The sequence below is a fragment of the Equus caballus genome, chromosome 2, assembly GCF_041296265.1.
Source record: "Equus caballus isolate H_3958 breed thoroughbred chromosome 2, TB-T2T, whole genome shotgun sequence".
In the NCBI taxonomy this organism is placed as follows: Eukaryota; Metazoa; Chordata; class Mammalia; order Perissodactyla; family Equidae; genus Equus; species Equus caballus.
Genome location: NC_091685.1, coordinates 21,379,755 through 21,402,601, shown reverse-complemented (window position 1 = coordinate 21,402,601; position 22,847 = coordinate 21,379,755). Strand labels below are relative to the sequence as shown.

Genomic DNA, 22,847 nt, shown 5'->3' with positions numbered 1-22,847 from the left:
GTCTTGCTTTTTTTAAAAAATATATATATATATGCAGGGGCTGACCTGGTGGCATAGTGGTTAAGTTTGTGTGCTCTGCCTCGATGGCCTCGGGTTCTTGGGTTTGGATCCCAGGTGTGGACCTGCACACAGCTTGTCAAGCCATGCTGTGGCAGTGTCCCACAAAGAAAATAGAGGAAGATTGGCACAGATGTTAGCTCAGGGACAATCTTCCTCAAGCAAAGAGAGGAAGATTGGCAACATATGTTAGCACAGGGACAATCTTCCTTGCAAAAAGTGCTGTATTGAGTTTTGGAGATAGTTTGCTATATGAAAATCAAGAGTTATTTTACAGGGAAAAATTAGGTTCTATGGGGTATGCCTGTAATTATCAGGCCAAAATGGAAGGGAAATGGAAACGGAAAGACATAAAGAACATAGAAGCCACTTTTTCCCTGAAGGCGTTTGCTGATCGTGGACACTTTAAATTTTGATACCTGAAGGTGAGGGGAACAGAAATCAAAGCACATAATGGAGAGTGTACAGGAGACCTCCCCTGCCATTAACTGGGACCCTAAAATGCTATACTCAAAGGTGAGAATAATCTTGAAGTGGATAACCCTCACAGAAAGCCTAAAATCTTGAATTTATTCTAAGTTGCACTGGACTGTTAGTACTCCCGGGCACCTGACAGAAACAAATGTAGATCTTTCCTTGAGAAATATATTATACAAAATAATTTGGTCTCAAATTATTTTTTAAGTACACTGACCACACAGTCTGATAACCAGATATATATGCTAACATGATACCATGTGCAAGAAAGACAACAGACAATAGAAACAAAATCACAGACTTCAGATATTGAAGCTAACAGATGCACGTTATAAAACAAATATTTCTTAAAAAGTATATTTAAAGACCTCTAGTAGTAACTTGGCTGGATATAAAATCCACGTATACAACCTACTGAGGGCAAATTTTAGAGGTCTTTGAAAAAGAAAAAAATAATTAAATAACAGAAGAAACCTCCCTGAAATATTGATCTCAACTGAAAATTGGACATGTATTATGTTCCAAGCAAACCTATCAAAAAGAGAACCACACAAGGACATGTTCATGTATTCTCAAGTCTTAAATATATAAAGAATGCATACAGAAAAAGTAATCAACATAGACCAAATGCTAGAAGACAATGTCTATGGAAATTTGAAGATAAAACTGTTGAATGTATGGGTTCAGTGTCAAACCAGGTTGTGTATGAAGGTAACAGACATTCGTAAATATATAAAGACTTGGAAAATATATCCCCTAGGTGCCTTTTGGTATAACACTACTTAAAGACATGCATTAGGATAATGAAAGATGAATTTGAAATATCAAGAAGAGAGACTTTCAGAGTTGGAAAGCATGGGTGGTGAGCAAAGAAACCATATAAACTTAAATACGTTAATTTATTATCCACTTGTTTGTCCTATAAAGAGATATTTTCTCTGTAGTTTTCTAAAATGATGAGTGTTTGGTTATCTGTTACCGTATTGGTGGATTAAAAAAACAACAGTTTATCATTTCTCGAGATTTGGTGGCTGGAAGATCAGCTGGTAGTGGAAGGGAGTGGGGAAGAAAACGTCTGGGAAGTCTCGGCTATTCTCCACTTGGGCCTTTCCATGTGGTAGGTTGGGCTTCCTCACAGCATGGAGGCTAAGTAGCATTCCAAAAGGCAAAGGCAGAAACTGCAGATTTCTTAAAGCTCAGTCTCAGAAGGTACAGAACATAACTACCTCTGCATTCTCTTGAAACCCAAAGTCAGCCCAGATTCAAGGGGAAAGGAAAAACTCCACCTTTTGATGGAAGGAATGGTAGAGATTTATAGCTGTCTTTCATCACTACATGAGGTATTCAACTACTGATTATGATCTCTTTCCAAGAATCTAACTTGGAAAGGGGTGGTAGAATGGGCTGAATAAAACTTGTATGTTCCATTAATTGGATACATTGTTCCATTAACAAGGTAAACTTTATCTTGATTTTTTAAAAACAGGTTATAGCAGCATATGATTCAAAATTCGTAAAGATATAAAGGGATTCACAGGTGTTTCTGCTGTAATATGATATGTGTAATCCTGATAAGCCAGCCAGTAAAAACCTATGCAACTTTGTAATTAGAGTATAATAAAAACAGTGAAAAATTTAATAAAAATAACAGCACAGTTAAACAGACATGTTAAATTCGTAATGATTGGAAAACAGTCTGGCAGTTCCTCAAAAGGCTAAATAGGACCCAGCAATTCCATTCCTAGGAATCTACTCAAGAGAAAAGAAAACTTGTGTCCATATAAGGGCATGATGTGAGTGTTCGTAGTAGCATTATTTATAATAGCCAAAAAGTAGAAACAACCTAAATGTCCATCAAATGGTGAATGGATAAACAAAATGTGGATTCAACCAGCTGTACATCGGAAGGCCTGTGATGGTTGCATCTGTACTGAAGATGTACAGACTTCTTTTTTCTTGTCACTATTCCCTAAACAATACAATCTAACAACAATTTACATAGCATTTACATTGTATTAGGTATTGTAAGTAATCTAGAGATGATTCAAACTATATGGGAAGATGTGCATAGGTTACATGCAAATACTACACCATTTTATATCAGGGACTTGAGCATCCATGGATTTTGGTATCGGGGGGGGGGGGGGTCCTGGAACCAATTCTCTGCAAGTATTGAGGGACAACTGTACATTCAAACAATGGAATATTGTTGGGGAATAAAAAGAAATGAAGTAATGATACATGCCACAACATGGATGAACCTTAAAAACATTATGCTAAGTGAAAGTAGTTAGTTATAAAGGACTGCATATCATATGATTCCATTTGTATGAAATGTCCAAAATAGGCAAATCTGTAGAGACAGAAAGTAGATTAGTGGTAACAATTGTCTGGGAGTGATGAAGATGTTCTAAAATTTATTATGATGGTGGTTGCACAGTTCTGTGAAGATACTAAAAGCCATTGAATTGTATACTTTAAATAGGTGAATTGTGTGGTGTGAATAATACCTCAAGAAAGCTGTTAAAAAAATATATTTCTAAAAGGGAAAAAAAAAAAAGTCCTAATGAGTAAGTACTACTACAAGCATAGGACTGTACATTAAAATCTTTTGAAAAGATGATGGTGGCCTGATAAAGTGGGATGTAAGGAAGATTTGAGACTGCCAGATTACTGAGATAAAGGCAAACAGCACATAGTTCAGAGGAAATCACACAAAAGATATTTTAAGTCAGAGCATGTGGCCAGACTGAGCCAAAGGGGAAGACCATAGAGGTGAATGGGTATCGTGGACAATACTGTATTCCTCTGCAGATTGTTGCATTCACTTGTGTTAGTATACTTTGTATTCAGCTGCTGTTACTTGGTGAGGGAAAGCATTAATAGGCTGAAGAAAATCACATGTGAACCAAAGTAACCCTTTGTGTTAAACTGACATAATTTCCCTGTTACAATTGCATATAAGCTTATTTGTATTACAAAAACACATATTGTATCACAGTAGACTACACAGGGAGAAAAATCAATCTTTCTTTCTTAGGCCCCCCAGCCATCTAGTTCCCCTCTCTGAAGGCAATCATTGCTTCCACTATATTGGTGTCCTACTAGATAGATATTCAAATAATGTATGTATGTATAATATGAATGTATATTCTGTTTCTTCCTGCAAGTGAACACATTGTATACCCTATCCTGTACTGTTTTTTTCATATGACCTATCTATTAATACTAAAGAGTTTCTTTATTCTTTTTTATTTTATTACTTACATATTATCCCATTGTATGGTTGTAACATTAATTCCCCACTGGGCATTGATTTATTCATTTAGTATATATTTATTGTTTACTGTATGCCAGGAACCGTTCCATTTTCTTTTATTACTCCAAACGGTGCTACAGACAAGAATACCCTTGTACAAATGTCATTTTACGCATGTGGAAGAATATGTGTAGATAAATCCTTAGAAATAGAATTACTAGGTCAAAGTACAAATGCATTTTAAAAAATTGATAGTTTTTTTTTGTAGTTTTGAGTTTATAGAAAAATGGAGTGGAAAGTACAGAGAGTTCCCATATACCTCCTTACTCCTCTTCCCCCCTAGTTTCCCCTATTATTGCATTAGTGTGGTAAGTTTTATTACAATTAATGAGCCAATACTGATAACGTTATTATAAACTGAAGTCCATGGTTTACATCAGGGTTAACTCTTTGATTTGTACATTCTGTGGGTTTTGAAAAATGTGTGGTGACATGTATCCACCATCACAGTATCATACCCCCTGTGCTCCACCCATTCATCTCCCCCTCCTTTTCATCCCCTGGACCACTGGAAACCACTGATCTCTTTACTCTCTCTTTAGTTTTGCCCTTTCCAAAATGTCAGATAGTTGAAATCATGCTGTATGTAGCCTTTTCAGATTGGCTTGTTTTCACTTAGCAGTATGCATTTAAGGTTCCTCCATGTTTTTTCATGCTTGATAGTTCATTTCTTTTTAGAGATGAATAATATTCTGTTGTCTGGATGTACCACAATTTATTTATCCATTCGCCTACATAAGGGTCGTCTTGTTTGCTTCCAAGTTTTAGCGGTTATGAATGGAGCTACTTTAAACATTCGTATGCAGGTTTTTGTGTAGACCTGTTTTCAGTTTATTTGGGTAAATACCCAGGAGCGTGATAAGAGTTTGTAGAGATAAGGTCATACCCCCTTCTTCCTGGTGTAGAGATGGAGACACTTTTACAGATGGAGATTCCCCTTACAAATCTAAATGTCTCTTAACAAAGGGTAAGTAAATTCTACTTTTCAGAGTTTCTTTCCTGTCTACAGTTTTTAAAAGTAACCAGCCCAAAATGATCCTCGTGCCAAGAGACATATCTTGGGGTGGCCAATTCCAGTCCCCCACATTATCTTCTCGGAGTTTTATAGTTTTGCATTTGACATTTAGGTCTATGAGCCATTGTGAGTTAATTTTTGGAAAAGCTGTAAAGTGTGTCTAGATTCTTTTTTTTTTGCATGTGGATAGTCCACTTGTTTTGAAAAGACTGTCCTTTTTCTGTTAATTGCCTTTGCTCCTTTGTCAAGTGTCAGTTGACTGTATTTGTGTGGGTCAGTTTTGGGGCTGTCTATTCTGTTCTGTGGATCTATTTGTTTATTCTTTGGCCAATACCACTGTCTTGATTATTGTAGCCTTATAGTAAGTCTTGAATTATAGACCAACAATGAACAATTAGAACTTGAAATTAAAAACACAATACTATTTACATTAGCACCCAAAAACCCCCCCACCAGTTTAGGTATGAATCTAACAAAATATGTACAAGAAGAGCTATATGAGGAAAACTACAAAACTCTGATGAAAGAAATCAAAGAAAATCTAAATAAATGTAGAGCTATTTCATGTACATCTATAGGGAGACAATATTGGCAAGATGTCACTTCTTCCCAGCTTGATTTATATATTTGTTTAGCACAATCCCAATCAAATTTTCAGCAAGTTATTTTGTGGATATTGACAAACTCATCCTAAAGTTTATATGGAAAGGCAAAATACCGAGAATAGCTACACAATATGAAGGAAAAATAAAGTCAGGACTGACACTGTCTACGACTTACTATAAAACTATAATAATTAAGACAGTGTGTTTTTGGCAAAAGGATAGACAAATATATCAATGGAACAAAATAGAGAGCCCAGCAGGGCAGGTTCCAATCTCAGTTCTGCTGCTTATTATTAGCTATGATGTTTTAGTCAAATCATTTCGGTTTTCCTCATCTATAAAATCAATATAAGGTTTGTATGAAGAATACGAGATAATGCTTGTAAAGCATTTATTAGCACATTGCCCAAGACATGATAAGAGTTTGATAAATGTTAGCTGTTGTACATTTTCTGATTTGATCCTAACAAGATTTGTAAGAAAGAGGCAGATCAGGTATTATTCCCATTTTATACGTCAGGAAATAGAATTTCAGAGCTATTAATATTTGACAAAAGTCAAATGGTTAGATAAATGGCAGCACCAGAACTATGATCTAGTCTAGAATTCCTCAATATTACCTATCTCAGTCTAGGATAGCAGGAAAAATTATGCCCTCAGAAGAGATTTTAAAAATATCTAACAACAAAATTTAAAAATGATTGATGCAGGCGGCACTTTAGTGTACTTTCATCCACAGTTTAAAAAGAAAGTTTTTGTTGACCCAACTTTTAATTCCTGATATAACCTCATCTTGGTCATAATGCATTATCCTTTTAATATATTGCTGGATATAATTTGTTAACATTTTGTTTAGGATTTTTGCCTGTATGTTCATGAATGATTTTGTCCTATGATTTTCCTTTTTCATAATATTCTTGGCAGATTTTGGGACCAGAGCTTTTCTGGCATCATAAGTTGAATTTTGGGTATTTTTGCTTTTTTCCTATTCTCTGGAAGAATTTGTGTAAGGTTGGTATTGTTTTCCTTAAATGTTTGGTATAATTCTCTAGAGAAGCCATCAGGATCTGGAATCATTTAGTGTGTGTGGAAATATTTTTAACTGTGGATTTAATTTTTCCAAGTAGTTACAGGACTTTTCAGATATTTTGAATGTAAGTTCATTCAGATAATAGTTAAATTAATTTATTAACTGAATTCATTGTTTGAACTTTGTTTAACAAGGCTACAACATTTTAAGCTTTAAAAACAATGCTAGATAGACATCACTTAGGGGTTTTTTTTACCTAGGTTTTTTTTTTTTAAACTATGATAAAATACTCATAACGTTAACTTTACCATCTTAGTAATTTTTAAGTGTACTGTTCAGTAGTAGTAAAGTACATTCACATTGCTATGCGACCAATCTCCAAAACTCTTCATCTTGCAAGACTGAAACTATACCCATTAAGGAAAAATTCCCCATTTTCCCCTTCCCCTAGCCTCTGGCAGCTACCCTTCTACTTTGTCTGTATAAATTTGACTACTCTAGGTATTAATAAGTGGAATCATACAATATCTTCTTGTGACTAGCCAGTTTCTCTTAGCATAACATCCACAAGGTTCATCTATGTTGTAGCATGTGTCAGAATTTCCTTCCTTTTTAATATTCCATTGTATGTATATACACATTTTGTTTATCCGTTCATCTATCAATGGATGCTTAGGTTGCTTCCACCTATTGGCTGTTGTAAATAATGCTGCTATGAGCATAGGTGTACAAATCTCTCTTCAACACCCTGCTTTCAATTCTTTGGGGGTATATACCCAGAAGTAGAATTGCTGGATTTTATGGTAATTCTATTTTTACTGTTTTGAGGGACCACCATTCTGTTTTCCAAAGTGGCTGCACCATTTACATTTATACCAATAGAGGACTTTACAAATTTTATATTTTTTTGTGTGTCAGTAAGCTGTATTTCTGTAGAAATGTCTTTCATCAAACTTTCAAATTTATTGATACAATGTTTGTAATGTCCTCAGTATCTGTAGTGATATCATTTTTTCACTAATACTGGTTATTTAAACGTTTTTACTCCTGTTTTAAAAATCGGTGTTGCCTGGGGTTTATTCATTTTAATTATCTTTTCAAATATTTGGTTTTGTGCTTTGTTATCCTTTTTATTGTATATTGTTTTTTATTTTGTTTATTTGCTCTTATCCTCATTATCTCCTTTTTAAGTTTACTTTGCTGTTGCTGTCATACTCATTATGTCTGATTTGTGCTTGCTCGTGCTCACCTGGGTTTATGTAATTGTTTTTCTTTTTTCTCCTTCCAAAACTATTTTCCAGAAGTACGCAGATTTTTTTTTCTATGTTTTAATGAGGAGAGTAAGTTGGGATGAAAGACATTGAATTGCTAGAAATGATGTCATCTTTCAGCATCAGGCTTCAACCATTATCAGCTATACTTAAAGTTCTAACACACTCTGGTTGACAAGGTTATCAAATGCAGCTTGTAACAGTGTTACTCTTTTTTTTCCCCTCCCTGGCAGGACCCGTTGGGGCCCAGCCCCTACTCATGGTGCCCAGAAGACCTGGCTATGGCACCATGGGCAAACCCATTAAATTGCTGGCTAACTGTTTTCAAGTCGAAATCCCAAAGATTGATGTCTACCTCTATGAGGTAGATATTAAACCAGACAAGTGTCCTAGGAGAGTGAACAGGTAAGAATGATGAAGTCACAGAAATCTTTTGCTGTTGGTATTTGCCTTTGCTTTAGTAATTATGTTTATCTTGTATATCTGAGTAACAATGATAATGCCTAACAGTTTGACCAAGAACACATGGTAATTTGTTTTGAAATTAATTATACTTCAGAGGTGTGATGGTCAGAAAAAAAATCTATAAACAGTCTTGAAATTTTTCCATTATAACATGAGCTTTCTTTTCTCTGTGATAATAGAAAAGGTCCAAATCATTTTTATAGGCTCTCGAAATCAGCCTGAGCATCTTTTCCCTTGCTGTTAGGTATTATGTCTGTGCTTTCTTTTTTCTCCCCACCCCACACCCACCTTACTTACCTTTTGTAATATTCCCTTTAAGATGATAGTGGTGGTAGCAGTGGTAGGTAGAGATGGTGGTTGTCATCATTTCATGCTTTCTGTTCTCTTGATCTTCAACTCCTAACTGTTCCTTACTCTTATCTAGGAACAAATACATATGATGTTTATAGATTTATCAGTCTGCTTTCAGTAAGCTTCTTCTCCCAGCTCCCCCAAATACAGGATATATATATAGATATATATAGATATATATAGATATGGCTGTCGTTTAGGTAAAACAGGGAATATAAAAGGAGTTTATGGTGTGATATACTCCTTGAAGGAGGTTTTAAAAAATAAGATGGACAAGGGGCTGGCCCCGTGGCCGAGTGGTTAAGTTCGCGCGCTCCGCTGCAGGCGGCCCAGTGTTTCGTTGGTTCGAATCCTGGGCGCGGACATGGCACTGCTCATCAGACCACGCTGAGGCAGCGTCCCACATGCCACAACTAGAAGAACCCACAACGAAGAATACACAACTATGTACCGGGGGGGCTTTGGGGAGAAAAAGGAAAAAAAGAAAATCAAAAAAAAAAACAAAACATTTAAAAAAAAAAAAAAAAGATGGACAAGACATTTAGACAACAGTGATATTCAACTTAGCATTTTGGTTTGTACTGTCAAATACCCCAGCCTTTTCTTATTCAGTAAGTATTATTCAGAGGCTTCATTTAAGACATAGATGGTTCTTGCTGTCAAGAAATTTGTAATTTAGTAGAGGTTAGGAGACAAGAAATGTGAAGCAAATGGGTATTAAGAGACTTTATGATAACGTGTAAAAAAAACAACCCATCCTATGAATGTTCTGATTAACATGTAATGCAGAGTTCTTTCTGAGGTCAGGAAGGGAGTTGCAGAGTGTTACAAGTGGAAAGAGTCAAAGAGATCAGGTAATCTGATCCTTTTTTTATTTAATAGCTGAAATGCAGAAAGGTTAAGAGGCTTATTCAAGAACACACATTTCTGATAGCAAAGGTAAGACCAGAACTCCAGAATCCTAACTTGATAGTTATTAATAAATATTTGTAAAGCAAGAAAAAAGGACTTGAGTTAATCTAAAACAAGTGGTAGAATTGTGGATAGCTGTAGTAAAGAGAACAGTGTTTTTAAAGATGAGACAACAGTAACAAAGTACAACAAGTGAGAAGAACCAGGTGTAGTGAGCCTAAGCCAAGCTTAACGGGGAGGTTCTGGTCAGGTACTACCTTAAGCTACCATCTATGAATAGATGAGTCCTAATCTTGGTATAGCCTCTACCTCCTTCCACTGCTTCAGACAGGTCAAAACAATTCATGCTGTCAATCTCCATCCCCGCACTCTGCTCATGTGACTATATTCTTTTTCTCTCCCCAAAATCCCCGACTAGACCTTCCATTTCCTCTTCCTCCTATTGGTCGTCCAGTCCTCTTGCATCTATTTCAGAAATTGTTTCCTAATCTGGCCCCTCTCCGTCTATATTGCTACCACCTTGGTTTCAGACCCTTACTTGTTATCTAGACTATTGTAATGATCTTCTAATTGGTCTCCCTTAACTTCTCTCTGTCCAGTCTGGTTAATTATTCACACTTCTGACATAGTTAGGGTTTTAAATAAAAAATTCTGATTATATCACTCCCCTACTTTAAAATTTATTCAGCTCCCTATTGCCTACAGAGTAACATCCGAAATTTGGTACAGTGTACCCTTCTTAGTTTGGCTCTAACCTATATCCTTTTCCATCTTCTGCAACTCTTACCTGGAATGCCCTCTCTGCCCTTGTCTATCTGGCAGACTTCTATTATTTTTCAAGACAAACCTTTTGAGCTCCATAGTCAGAGGGTAGTTCATTTTTCCATGACTGTGTAGTACTTGGTGTACACTTTTCTTGTAGTATTTTTAGTGTATTGTGATTATTTGTTGCTCCCCTCTTCTCTCAGTATAACCTCTTCATGAAAAGGAATATTCTTTATCATCTTTGTAGCCCTGATCTTAGCTCAATTATTGGCACATAATAAGTACTCAGTAGAGTGAAGGAAGTGCTTATAAAAGTAAAATGGGATGAATGTGGCGGGGGACAGGAAAGAGAACTAGATAATATTGACTTGTTTTTACGTCAACATCTGCAAAACTTAGTCCCTTTATTTTCCTCAGAAGCCTGGCTTTTGTCTTCACTTTTTGCATTACTACTACATAACTAGTCAGTTAAAAATTGTTAGTAGGCTTCAATTCCTACACTTCAACAACTGGAATTCTAAAAGTTAGAAGAAAGTAGATAGAACTTTATAATTCCTTTTCAATATTAGGTAAAGAGTTATGGGCCAAAATGCAGCAGTATTTAAATCAACACATATGAGGTTTCTCTTGTCCATATGCCACATGTTCAAATATTTGGCACTATGGCCTTAATCATAGTAGTAAAATGATGCCAAACAGGTTTCCACTTAGTCAGAGGAGTTTTCTTGGACAAAATATCCAGGAAATGCTTTTGAATCATTTTGTGAATCAACTTCTCTACTTTAGACTCTCTGTTTTGTTTTGTTTTGTCCTTTCATCACTCCTTTCAGGTGTATGTGTGTGTCGTTTTTTCTTGTTTAATGATTTTGATTGAAAATGATCATTTGGTAAAAGAGCATGTTTGTTAAGCAGATTTCCAATGTTTCTGGTTTTGTATGTGGGGAGAAATCTTGAGTAGACTGTTATGTACTTATTCAAAATCATTAAATACTGAAATAGGTGGGAAAAAATTGTATATACAGCATTACTATAACTGCATGATCTATTTGAAACGAATAAAGATTTGAAAAAATGTTGAAGTAATTGGTAGTAGAGTATGGTAGAAATTTTTTTTTAGTTCAATTTTCTTTTATAAATTAAACATTATCTTATAATCATTTACTACTGTGATTACCATTACTATTTTGTTATGATTAATAACATAGTACCAATATTTGCATATTGTATGTGGATGTAATGTAATTCTGATGATTGAATTTTAGAAGGAAAAAATAAATTTATATTGATACCCTTTTAGTTTTTAAATGGAGATCTCAGATCAGAGTGTTTGAGGGAAATCCCTTTCTGCTATTAGCAATATTGTTGGCATAGTGTTATAATTGGGTAGTCCGCCAAGAGAGGGACATACTTTTTTTTAAATAACAACTTTATTGATATAAAATTCACATACTATACAATTTACTCATTTAAAGTATACAATTCAGTACGTTCACAGAGATGGTGTTCAGCCATCACCACAATCTAATTTTAGAGAATTTTGTCCTCCCAAGAAGAAATCCCATTCTCAGTAGCAGTCACTCCCCAGTGCCTCTGTCCCTGAAGCCCCTGCCAACCACTAATCTACTTTCTGTCTCTGTAGATTTGCCTTTTCTGGATGTTTCATATAAATTGAATTATACAATATGGGGCCTTTTGAGTGACTGACCTCTTTCACTTGACATGATGTTTTCAAGATTCATCCACATTGTAACATGTGTCAGTACTTCATTGCTTTTTATTGCTGAATAATATTCCATTGTATGGATGTTTTGTTTATCACTTCATCAGTTGGTGGACATGTGAGTTGTGTGTACTTTTTGGCTCTTGTGAAAAATGCCACTATGAACATCGTTAAACAGGCTTTTATGTGAACATGTGTTTTCATTTCTCTTGGGTGTATACCTAAGAATGGAACCATATGGTAACTCTGTTCAACCTTTTGAGAAACTGCCCAGACTCTTTTCCAAGGTGGCTGCATCATTTCACGTTCCTACTAGCACTGTATGGTGATTCCTATTTCTCCACATCCTCAGCAACATTTGTTATCTGTCTGTTATTATAGCCATCCTAGTGTGTTAAGTAGTATCGCAGTTTAATTTGCATTTCCCTGATGGCTGATGATGTTGAGCTTCTTTTCATGTACTTATTGGCCATTTGTATATTTTTGGAGAAATATCTATTCAAGTCCTTTGCCCATTTTTAAATTAGGTCATTTGTTTTTTCATTATTGAGTTGTAGGAGTTCTTTATACCTTCTAGTTAAAATTCCCTTATCAGAGGACTTATCAGATGTAATGATTTGCAAAAATTTTCTGCCTGTTACCTTTTCACTTTTTTTTGGTGCGGAAGATTGACCCTGAGCTAACGTCTGTTGCCAGTCTTCCTCTTTTTGCTTGAGCTAACATCTGTGCCAGTTTTCCTCTGTTTTGTATGTGGGACGCCATCACAGCATGGCTTAATGACTGCTGTGTAGATCTGTACCCGGAATCCAGGCCTGCAAATCCTGGGCCACCAAAGTGGAGTACACAAACTTAACCACTGTGCCACTGGGCCAACCCCCCCTTTTCACTTCTTAATGGTGTCCTTTGAAGCACAAACATTTTTAATTTTGGTGAAGTCCATTTAATTATTTCTTTTGGTGTCATAGCTATAGAGGGGTATACTTCTGGTTAAAATGATTTAGACGACATAGTCCAGAAAACACTGCCACTGGAAATCAAATGGCGTAGTTTTGAGTGTTTAGCTATCTTGGGGAAACTATACCATACAAAATATGTCAGTTAATAAGCAAGTTTTATTTTCCTCATTAGTTAATCACTTGGAAGATAGGAAAGCCAGCAGATGGTGATTATTTCAAATCTCAGAATTCTTTTAAAGTAGCATCTAAATAAGTTAGTCAGTAGAAATCAGTCTTTTGGCTAATATTCCTACAATATATTTGAAATTCAAAGATACTTTTATAAATAATGTATAGCTAAACATCAGGGAGTAGTAGGTAGGATTTGTTCCTAGCATCTGTCCATTTGTGTAGATTTAAATTATAATAACATCTGTATAGTATTTCATTGTATGGATGTGCCTTGATTTGTTTACTTTTAGTCTGCTCTAGTGTTTTTCTTACACTAAGTTGGATCAATTTAAACCAGTTATCTGAATTTGCCATGTGGTTGTACCGAGGTAGAATGCTATTGGTACTACTTCAAAGATATATGGACCCTCACTGGAATTATAATTCTAAATCCTGCAATAACTTTTAAAACTTAAAGATCATTTTCAGATCTTCCTCTGTTTTCATTAACTATTTAATGTATTGTGTCTCTGTTTTGTGTCAGGCACTGTGCTAGGTTTTGGAGATAACAAGATAAGTAAGAATCCCTGCTAAGGATTTCATAGTCTGTATGGAGTGACAAGTTCTGTGAGAAGTGCATTATGTGCTGTGATGAAAGAGTAATGATTCCTGCTTTTGGTGGGGAGGAAGATATGGGGTACATGACATGGCATCTGAGCTGAATAGTTGCCCAATGGACAAGGGGAAAGAATAATCCGTATAGAGAGGGCATGAGCAAAGGTATAACATGTTTCTGTAACAGAAGTAGGGTAGTATAAATAGAGTAGCTAGAGTCTGAAAAGTTAGCCAAGGGTAAGTTATAAAGGGTCTTAAATCCATGCTAAGGCTTGTGAATTCAGAAACAGTAGAGAGCCCTTGGAGGCTTTTGAGTAGTGAGGAACATCTATATTTAAAAGTGTAGGGGCTGGCCCCGTGGCCTAGTGGTTAAGTTCGGCATGCTCTACTTTGGCAGCCCAGGGTTTGTGGGTTCGGATCCCAGGCATGGACCTACACACCGCTCCTCAAGCCATGCTGTGGCGGCAACCCACATACAAAATAGAGGAAGATTGGCACAGATGTTAGCTCAGGGTGAATCTTCCTCAGCAAAAAAAAAAAAAAAAAAAAAGTAAAAGTGTAACTAATGGCAGTGTGGAGAATGAATTAGAGAAGAGAAAGACCAGAGTCCTGGAAATCATTTAGAAGGCTAGCGCAATAGTCTAAATCACTGGTCTTCACACTTTTGATCACATATTCCCATTAGTTAAAGTATATTTGACCATGCACTCTACAATAAATAGATAAATATATATATATGCACCTAGGGGCTGGCACAGTGGTGCAGCAGTTAAGTTCGCACGTTCTGCTTCTCGGTGGCCCTGGGTTCGCCGGTCCAGATCCCGGGTGTGGATATTGCACCACTTGGCAAAAGCCATGCTATGGTAGGTGTCCCACATATAAAGTAGAGGAAGATGGGCATGGATGTTAGCTCAGGGCCAGTCTTCCTCAGCAAAAGGAGGAGGATTGGCAGTAGTTAGCTCAGGGTTAATCTTCCTAAAAGAAAAAAAGATATATGCACCCACATTTAAAAATTTTTAATTTATAGATACATGTACTACTATTCTAAAATATTGCATAACTAGAAAAATGAAAGGTGTGAGAAACAATATTTTGAAATAAATTAAGAATATATTTAATAATTTGAAATTTTCGGATTAATGTACCAATTAATGTCACACACTTGAACTGCAATAAGGTGTAACATGCTAAAATGAATGAATGAGTGACAGTTCCACTGTCAACTCTTATGTGTTATAGAGGTCCCATTATTCTCTTAAGATTCCTGGTGTACTATATGTTACACTTGACCATCTGACATGGACTAAGTGAGGGCACCAGTGTCAATCCATGTTCATGAATATTAGTAAATCTTAATTTCTAATTGTTAGATGAAAATTAACTAGAAATACGTCTTTTTTCCTCATATTCCAGCATACCCCCTAGTACCTCTAGTACCTACTTTTCTAGATTAGAGGAAATGTGTTCTCAGACTTAACTAACAGCAATGGCAGAGTTGATGAAGGGAGGGCTTAGATGTAAGATTTAGAAGAAAAGTGAACAATTGAGGTGTGTAGGGAAAGAGAAGAGATAAGAATGGCTTCATAGTTCCTAGCTTATGCAATGGTGATGGCTTTAACAGAAATACAGATGGAGAAAGGACCAAGTTTTTTATTTTCTATTTTGGATATTTGGAGGTTGAATTGTGTAAGAAACATGAAAATGGAGAAGTTCAGTAGATTATTGGAAATAAGTACCTGGACCTCAGGAAATAAGTCAAGGTGGACATTGAGATTTGAGATGTGTCAGCATATAGGTAACAGTTAAAAGCTAGGGAAAGCGCATGGAGTCAAGATAAGAGGACTGATGATAGATCTCAGGGGCTACTTTTGTTTCATATTTGCCAGTGAAGACACTTAGAGATTGTAAAAGAACCAGGACAAAGTAGAATCTGTTTCAGAGAAGGTAAGGCAAGAATCATGGTTTTCAAGGATTGATCGCAGCGGCAAATGCTAGAAGCAGCCAGGAGTGAAAAGACTGAAAAGAGACCATGTCTATTAAGAATTCAGTGGTGGCCTGAGGAAGAAGTGTTGTAGAGGAGAGTTGTTGGTGTAAACCAGATTGAGTTAAAAATTCATTTCTCAATCTAAACTAATCTATCAGTTATTTGTGAATTCCAGCAATATTTACTCCACTGGATTAGTTAGTGTGGTTATGTAAGATTATGGAAAAATTCATACCCATGTGAAATGACTGTGAAGATAGTTTATAGTAAAATGCTCTGGTGTACTACAGATTTTATATTACAAAGTATTAAAAATTTGATCTAGCATATAACCCCTTTCTTCTCTACTCTGTATCTTTTAAACTGTGTCTTGATGCAAAAGTATTCATTGGTTACCTTCTCTGCTACTTACTACAGGGTTATGAAGATAAATTAGAGGTTGGAAGGATACAAAGAGAGACTCTCAGCTGTATTATGAACCTCTGGGTGATTTTAGCATCTTGTTATACCTTAGCAATCTTCCTTCTTTCTGTTTGTGCTATCGTGACAGATTAATTTATTTTAGCTATGAATACTAAACTAATAGGAACAGTCATTTTTGGGGAAAAATACTATTTCATGTCTTCTCTTGTAGACCAGAATAATATTTCCCATTCTACCGTTTGAGAGCAGAGAATTAAGAGGTACCTAAACATGAGATGAAGGTTGGTCTGTGTGAGCTTTATAGTAACAATTGACAGGAAAATAATTTCCCCTCCTTTTTACATTAAAGTCACCCTCTTCTACCGTTTTTCTGCTGTATGAGTCAGATGGTAAAGTGGAACTTACTGAAACCAGTATTAAATTTTACTTTACAGTCTGTGCACCAGAGCATGATGGAGTCAAAAGACTTGGTACCAGAATGTAGAAAGTGGTGGTTGAGGTAAGAGTGGGAAGGTAGGCTGTAGCCCTTTGTAAGACCTAACGTATTAAAGTAGGTTCCATTTTTGTAGTAATCACCAGATATTCTTAAGGATTTTAAAATTCTATCCTGAGGTTCTACAAAAATGCACCATATTATACTCTGCAAGAATTCTTTCCTCCTCAGACTAAAGTTATTAGTAAAAGGAAGCCACTAAAGATTGGTTAGAAATTCTTATCATTTACTCAGATTTTCTTCCCAAATTGCTTTCCTAAGTACTGCTTTAGAAGTTAAAGTATTTAATGTATTTTGGTTATCGTCATTTTACTTTGTTTCATAAGCTAAGAAGCTGGCTTAACACTATACACTTAATATTGTGCTAAAATTTCTACGTTTGAACAAAAGATCAAAGGATCCCTCCCATTGTTGTAATAAAAGACTAGTGTTCCACAACTACGATATAGAGAAAATTCAGTTCAGTTTCTGTTAATTACCAGAATTCATTTTTTGTGTTAGTTTATTATATTTGATGCTAATGCATTGTGATATATCTGTTATTTGGAAGACTTTAATACTTCAATATAATTCTTGAAGTATATTTTTGAGACAATTATGCTTAATTTTTTATGTAAAAATAGTATCAAACGTACTTACTTTTTTCCCCCCAAAATACTTTCACTAATATCCCATTTGATCCCTGTAACAGCCCTGAGACTGTTATCCCACTTTTATTGATGAAGGAACTAAAGTCAGAGGGGCCAAGTAACTTTCATTAACTACTTAGTGTCAGAGTAGGACTAAAAACTTACGTCTACTTATTTCTTCTCCAATACTTATGTTTCAGCATATTTTAAAGGTTTCTCAAATTGGCAGTTTCCCAATTCAAACTTTCTTCATAATACAATGAGCACCTTTGCTGCTATAGCTGACTACATAAAGTACTATTTTAGAGAGTTTTTTCTCTATTTCCACATGCCTGCCTGATGAACGTTCTAATAAACGGCTCTTTGCCACAGTATCTTTTGAGATAAGAAATGAAAATTTACAGTTGCTGGATTTGTCATTTTGTTAACTTGCATACTAAAGTCTCATTAAAATTCATCAATTAATTACATCATATTAGCGAGAGGTTAAAGTGAAGAGAGATGATAATAAATGATGGTCCTCATAAAAACTGATTCCCTTTGAAGCATAGGTTTTAACAGTTCTGAACTTAAAAGTAGTTTCAGGGGGCCGGCCCAGTGACCAAGTGGTAAGTTGTGCTCTGCTTCCGCTGCCCGGAGTTCGCAGGTTCAGATCCTGGGCATGGACCTGGCACTGCTCATCAAGCCATGCTGTGGCGGCATCCCACATAGAAGAAGTAGGTGACCTACAACTAGAAGTATGCAGCTATGTAGTGGCACAGTGGGGAGAAAGGGAAAAAAAGAGGAAGATTGGCAACAGTTGTGAACTCAGGGCCAATCTACAAAAAATTAGATAGTTTAATGTTAAAATTGTCCAGTGTCTATAAAATTCTAACCCCATCCTGTTAAGGCTCTGAAGCCTTAAGTTCAAATCAATGTTTAATGTAATTATTCATAAAGGAGTTTTTATATCTGATGCTGTGATAAAATCTGCAGCGTTTCATTATTTGGTATTCTCTTAATTAAATTTTACTGATAGAAGGGATTACAGAGTTTATTCATTTCAATTTTCTGGTTGGTATCTTCCCTGACATAACTGTTCTTTGAACAGTTCTAGCAAGGATGAACTTACGTACTTTACAAGATAGCGTTATCCACTTGTGAATAACTCTTGTGGTTATAAAATGTTGGAAATTTTTCTTCCAAAATCTAGCTCCTTATATTTTTCCAACTATTTGTCCTAGTTCTATCCTCCCATACGAGACAGATTTTCTACTCAGTTTTTCACATGACAGTCCATCAAAATAGGCAAAGACTTCTGTAATTTCCTTTGAGTCTTTCCTATTCCAAACTAAAAGTCCTTACTTTGATTTATTTTTACACATATTATATGAGTTTCCATCAGGATTACCTTCTACTGGTTGTGTTTCATTTTTTAGGGTCTTAAATTTTTCCAGGTTGAAAGAGTACTTCAGAATGTGAAATGACCTGTGTAGTAATATATGATAATGGTTGCCTCCCTTATATTGGGTACTTAAATATATGCAACCTGAGTTCTTTAATTTTGAGGAAGCTGTATCACACTTTTAGCTCATTCTGGACTTATAGTCACCTTAAAGCCCCTTTCCACAAGAGCAGTGGGTCAGTTCAGATTCTCTAATTTGTTTTTATTGCAGTTGAACTTTTCAAACATAATCATTTAGATTTTACAATTGCCCTTTTTATGTTTTCTCTTCCTTGAGTTCATTTATGTAGTTTGTCAGCTTTTAACACAGTGATTTGTTTTTAGCGTACTAGCCATGTCTCCCAAGTATGTATTATTTGAGAGTTTCTTAACCAATGGATGTTTTTTGATTAGTTACTATATGTGATATGTAGGGCACTAGATATTGTTTCTTTTGCTTACGGTATTGATAGGTTTGTTTTGGAGGGGGAAGGACTTTAGAAGTTTATTCTGAATAAAAATTTCCACAAATGTCCAAGTCAGCTTAGAAAAAGAAAAGGATCTTGCCCTGCCCCACATTATAACTTAATAAAACACTCTAGTAATCATTAAAACATGATACTGGTCTAAGAACAAACAAATAGACCACTGAGTGGACGGTATAGAGAACTCAGAGCCAGATCCATGTGTATGTGAGAACTTAATAAGATAAAGATGGCATTATAAATTTATTAGTTAAGTATAGACTGTTTAGTAGATGGTGTGGGAAAACTGACTCACTATATGGAAAAAAGTAAAATTGAGTCCTTACAGAGCACTGTTTATAACGAAGAACCTCAGGGATCAATGACCAAAATAAGATATAAAATAAATATAGATTAAAATAATTAATAATAAATATGTAAATAACAAATAAAATGATATAGACAAAATTATTAAGTTAATAAAACATAATACATCTTTGTGACTTAGTATTAGGAAAGTATTTCTTAAAACCTCAAAAGCATGAAACCGTTAGGTAAAAAATGATTGATTTGATGATACAACATTAAAGATTTCAGTTCAACAAATACATGGACATTGTTTACAGGCAGATAACATTTTATGGGAAGATATTTGCAATAACTAAACCTGTTAATGAATTAATATCTAGAATATCAAGAAACTCCTTCAATTCAACAAGACTGGGACCCCAATAGAAAAATGAGCAAGAGAAACAGGGAATTCATGAAAGAAGAAACACAGACACATGAAAGGATGCTCAAATTCATTAGTAATAAGAGAAATCTAAATTAAAACAAGCTTTTAGTTTTACCCACTAGGCTAGCAAAAATTAGAAAGCAAAGCTAGATAATGCCAAATCTTGTTTGGGATGTACGGAAGTAGGAACCTCCAGGAGTGTAGATTAGTGCAGCCATTCTGGAGAGCAATTTCGCAGTTCTTCATCATTTAGTTGGTAAAATTCACTAGGACTTAACAGTTCTATTCCTGGATGTATAACCGGAAGTTAATTCTCACACAAGTTCGTAAGGGGACATAGAAGCAGCTATTGCATGGCAGCATTGTTTTGGGTGGCTGACAGTTAAAAATACTCTGAGCCTATATTGCTGGGGAGTGGATAGGCAACATGTAGAGTACTTTGCATCAGGAACAATGAACTAAGTGTCCCACCACAATGTGAATAGATTTGAAAAACCTAGTACAGAGGGTAAAGGTAGGAATGTATACAAACAAAAGGATGCTCATCAAACACATTAGAAGAAATAACTTACTGGTAAGGGAAATGGGGATAGGAAATGAACATGCAAGGAAAGAAATCAATTAGTTAGAAGACGGGTCTTATACAGATGAATGAAGATAATGCGCCGTGAACTGAGGAATTTGATTAACTTAACCTTTTGTACCTGGGAATAAAAGTGAGGGCTGGGGACTCATTTGGCAGTGGTGTGTAAGTCGGGTTGGAGAAGAAAAAATTAAAGGCATAAAGGACCAGAAGCTTAAAATAGTACCCAGGTACTAGGACATGAAGTTTTAATTTAAGGTGGTAGTAATTGGGAATGGAAAGTAAAGGACTGATGTAAGAAGTACTGCAGAGAGGTGGAGGAGTCAACAACTACTTGAATGAAGACATGAGGCAGGTTTTGAATCTGGGTAAATGGGAAGATGGTGACACCGATAATTAAATAGGAGTGGTAAACAGGAGGATAACCAGATTTGACTTGGGGGAGATATGTTGAATTCAGCTTTAGATATGTTCCACTGGAGGTTCTAGCAGTTCATTGAGGTAGATTATCCACTGTTCGAACATTGCTTAAGAATATACTGTGTGCTAGCCATCAAAGCAGAACATTTTTTATCCCTAAGACGTTTCAGCCCTACTATTTCAATCTCCTCTACCATTTTGACCCTTAAGAGTGGTTTTGATTGAGTTGTCAGGATTAGTAAGCTTAAAATTACACCAATTTACTATTGACTAAAAAGTGACAAAATATTCAAAACGTCCTGACAAATTAGGTCTGTAAAATTTCACCTAGGAAACTGGAATTGATAATTGTCACAAAAGAAAACTTAAAATGGCAGAAAATCTTTGAAATTTGTTTGGTACCCAAAAGCTGATCAAAACTTCGTTGTAAAATTTACTCTAGGAAAGACTTGATCTTGATTTAAATAGTTTCGGCAAAATAAAATTAAAGAGGAGGAAAAATAGAAACTTTGAGCATGTAGAAAATTCCTCTGGGTATCAAGTCAGCTTAATTATTTTGTTCCAGAAAATATTTTTTTTATCTCCATTCCCTCCCATTTACCCACTTGACTGGGCAAGAATTTTTTTTTCATTCTTTTAAATGTTTTGTAAATTATGCCAGCATTATGTGAGTATACTCTCATCATAATATCTTTCCTCTGCTTTTAGAAATAATGTATGTACAAAAATAAATATTGACCTTTGGATATTTGGTATTATTTTCTCTATAGACTGTAATTTTTAAAAAACATATAAGTATTGAATATGTTTCCATGTAAGTATACAGGATAAAAATGTTTGCTGGGTAAAAATGGACATTTCAAAATATCCTTACTGGCTTGATATTATTGTAAAGATGGGGTAAGGAGGTAGAAGGATGGTAGAGTATAAGGTATAAGTGTGTTTATTGCACTCAAGAACCTCAGAATCTAGTAGAAGTTAAGTATATAATAATTAGAAAAAACAGAGTAAGTATTCTAATAGATGTAATAGGTACTATTTGAGCATAGAGGAAAGAGCATCAAACTCTTTGAGAAAGAGAGGTGAATGTGTCAGGCAGTGCTTAGAGATGGTGAAAGGGATTTGGGATCAGTTTCTAAGGATAATATTTTGCAGGTCAACTTGGTCCAGAATGATTAAGTAATTCACTGGATTCATTCTTCTCTGTGTTTTGTGAAATTAATATCATCTCTTGCCAGAAATCAAACTTTCTGGTATCCTAAGCCATGGTCCTGAAAGCAAAATCTTTATCTTGTGTGATTGTCTTTTAGAATTTTGACAGCTTTAAATAATATAAGAAATTTCTTTAGTTAAAATGTTTGTATTTCATCTTGCGTAGGATTATGTGAATGTACTTTTTCCCTTTTTCAGGGAGGTAGTTGACTCAATGGTTCAGCATTTTAAAGTAACTATATTTGGGGACCGAAGACCAGTTTATGATGGAAAAAGAAGCCTTTACACAGCCAATCCACTTCCTGTGGCAACTACTGGGGTAAGATATGCATTCCTTTATTGGAAAGCTGTATGTTTGCAATGTCTCCTTTTAAATGAATTTATTACCATTTAATTTTATTACAGTTCATATTTATGTAAGTGTGCATTGTTTATCTTTTTAAACTTTTTATTTTGAAATAATTCCTGACGTACAGAAAAGTTGTAAGAATTGTGCAAAGGACTCACGTATACCCATCATCTGGATTCACCAGTGTGTGTTCTTAATGTTTGCCACATTTTATCATTCATTCTCTTGATCTCTCTTTATATTTATAGATACAGCTGTATATAGAGATACACGTACTTATTTTTTCCTGAACCATTCAAGAGCAGATTGCATACATAATGCCCTTTAATGTGTGTTTTCTAAGAAGTGCAAAAACCATAATACAGTTATCAACTTTACTATATTTTACATTGATATGATACTTTTGTCTAATCAACAACCCAT

The 22,847-nt window shown here is 35.3% G+C and overlaps 1 protein-coding gene across 4 annotated transcripts in view; it reads left to right on the top strand.

Moving 5' to 3' along the window:
- Nucleotides 1-22,847, top strand: part of AGO3 (argonaute RISC catalytic component 3) — a 116,377-nt gene that overhangs the window by 12,845 nt on the left and 80,685 nt on the right. For 2 of the 4 annotated variants that reach the window (XR_011436463.1, XM_070260439.1), the window contains exons 2-4: nt 8,008-8,179; nt 16,550-16,614; nt 22,274-22,394. Coding sequence is in view for 2 of the 4 variants with exons in the window: in XM_070260439.1 (XP_070116540.1) it covers nt 16,565-16,614; nt 22,274-22,394 (171 nt within the window). In the remaining 2 variants the exon portion in view is untranslated. The remainder of the gene's footprint in view (nt 1-8,007; nt 8,180-16,549; nt 16,615-22,273; nt 22,395-22,847) is intronic. The other 2 variants (XR_011436462.1, XM_023633487.2) reach the window with 1 other exon arrangement.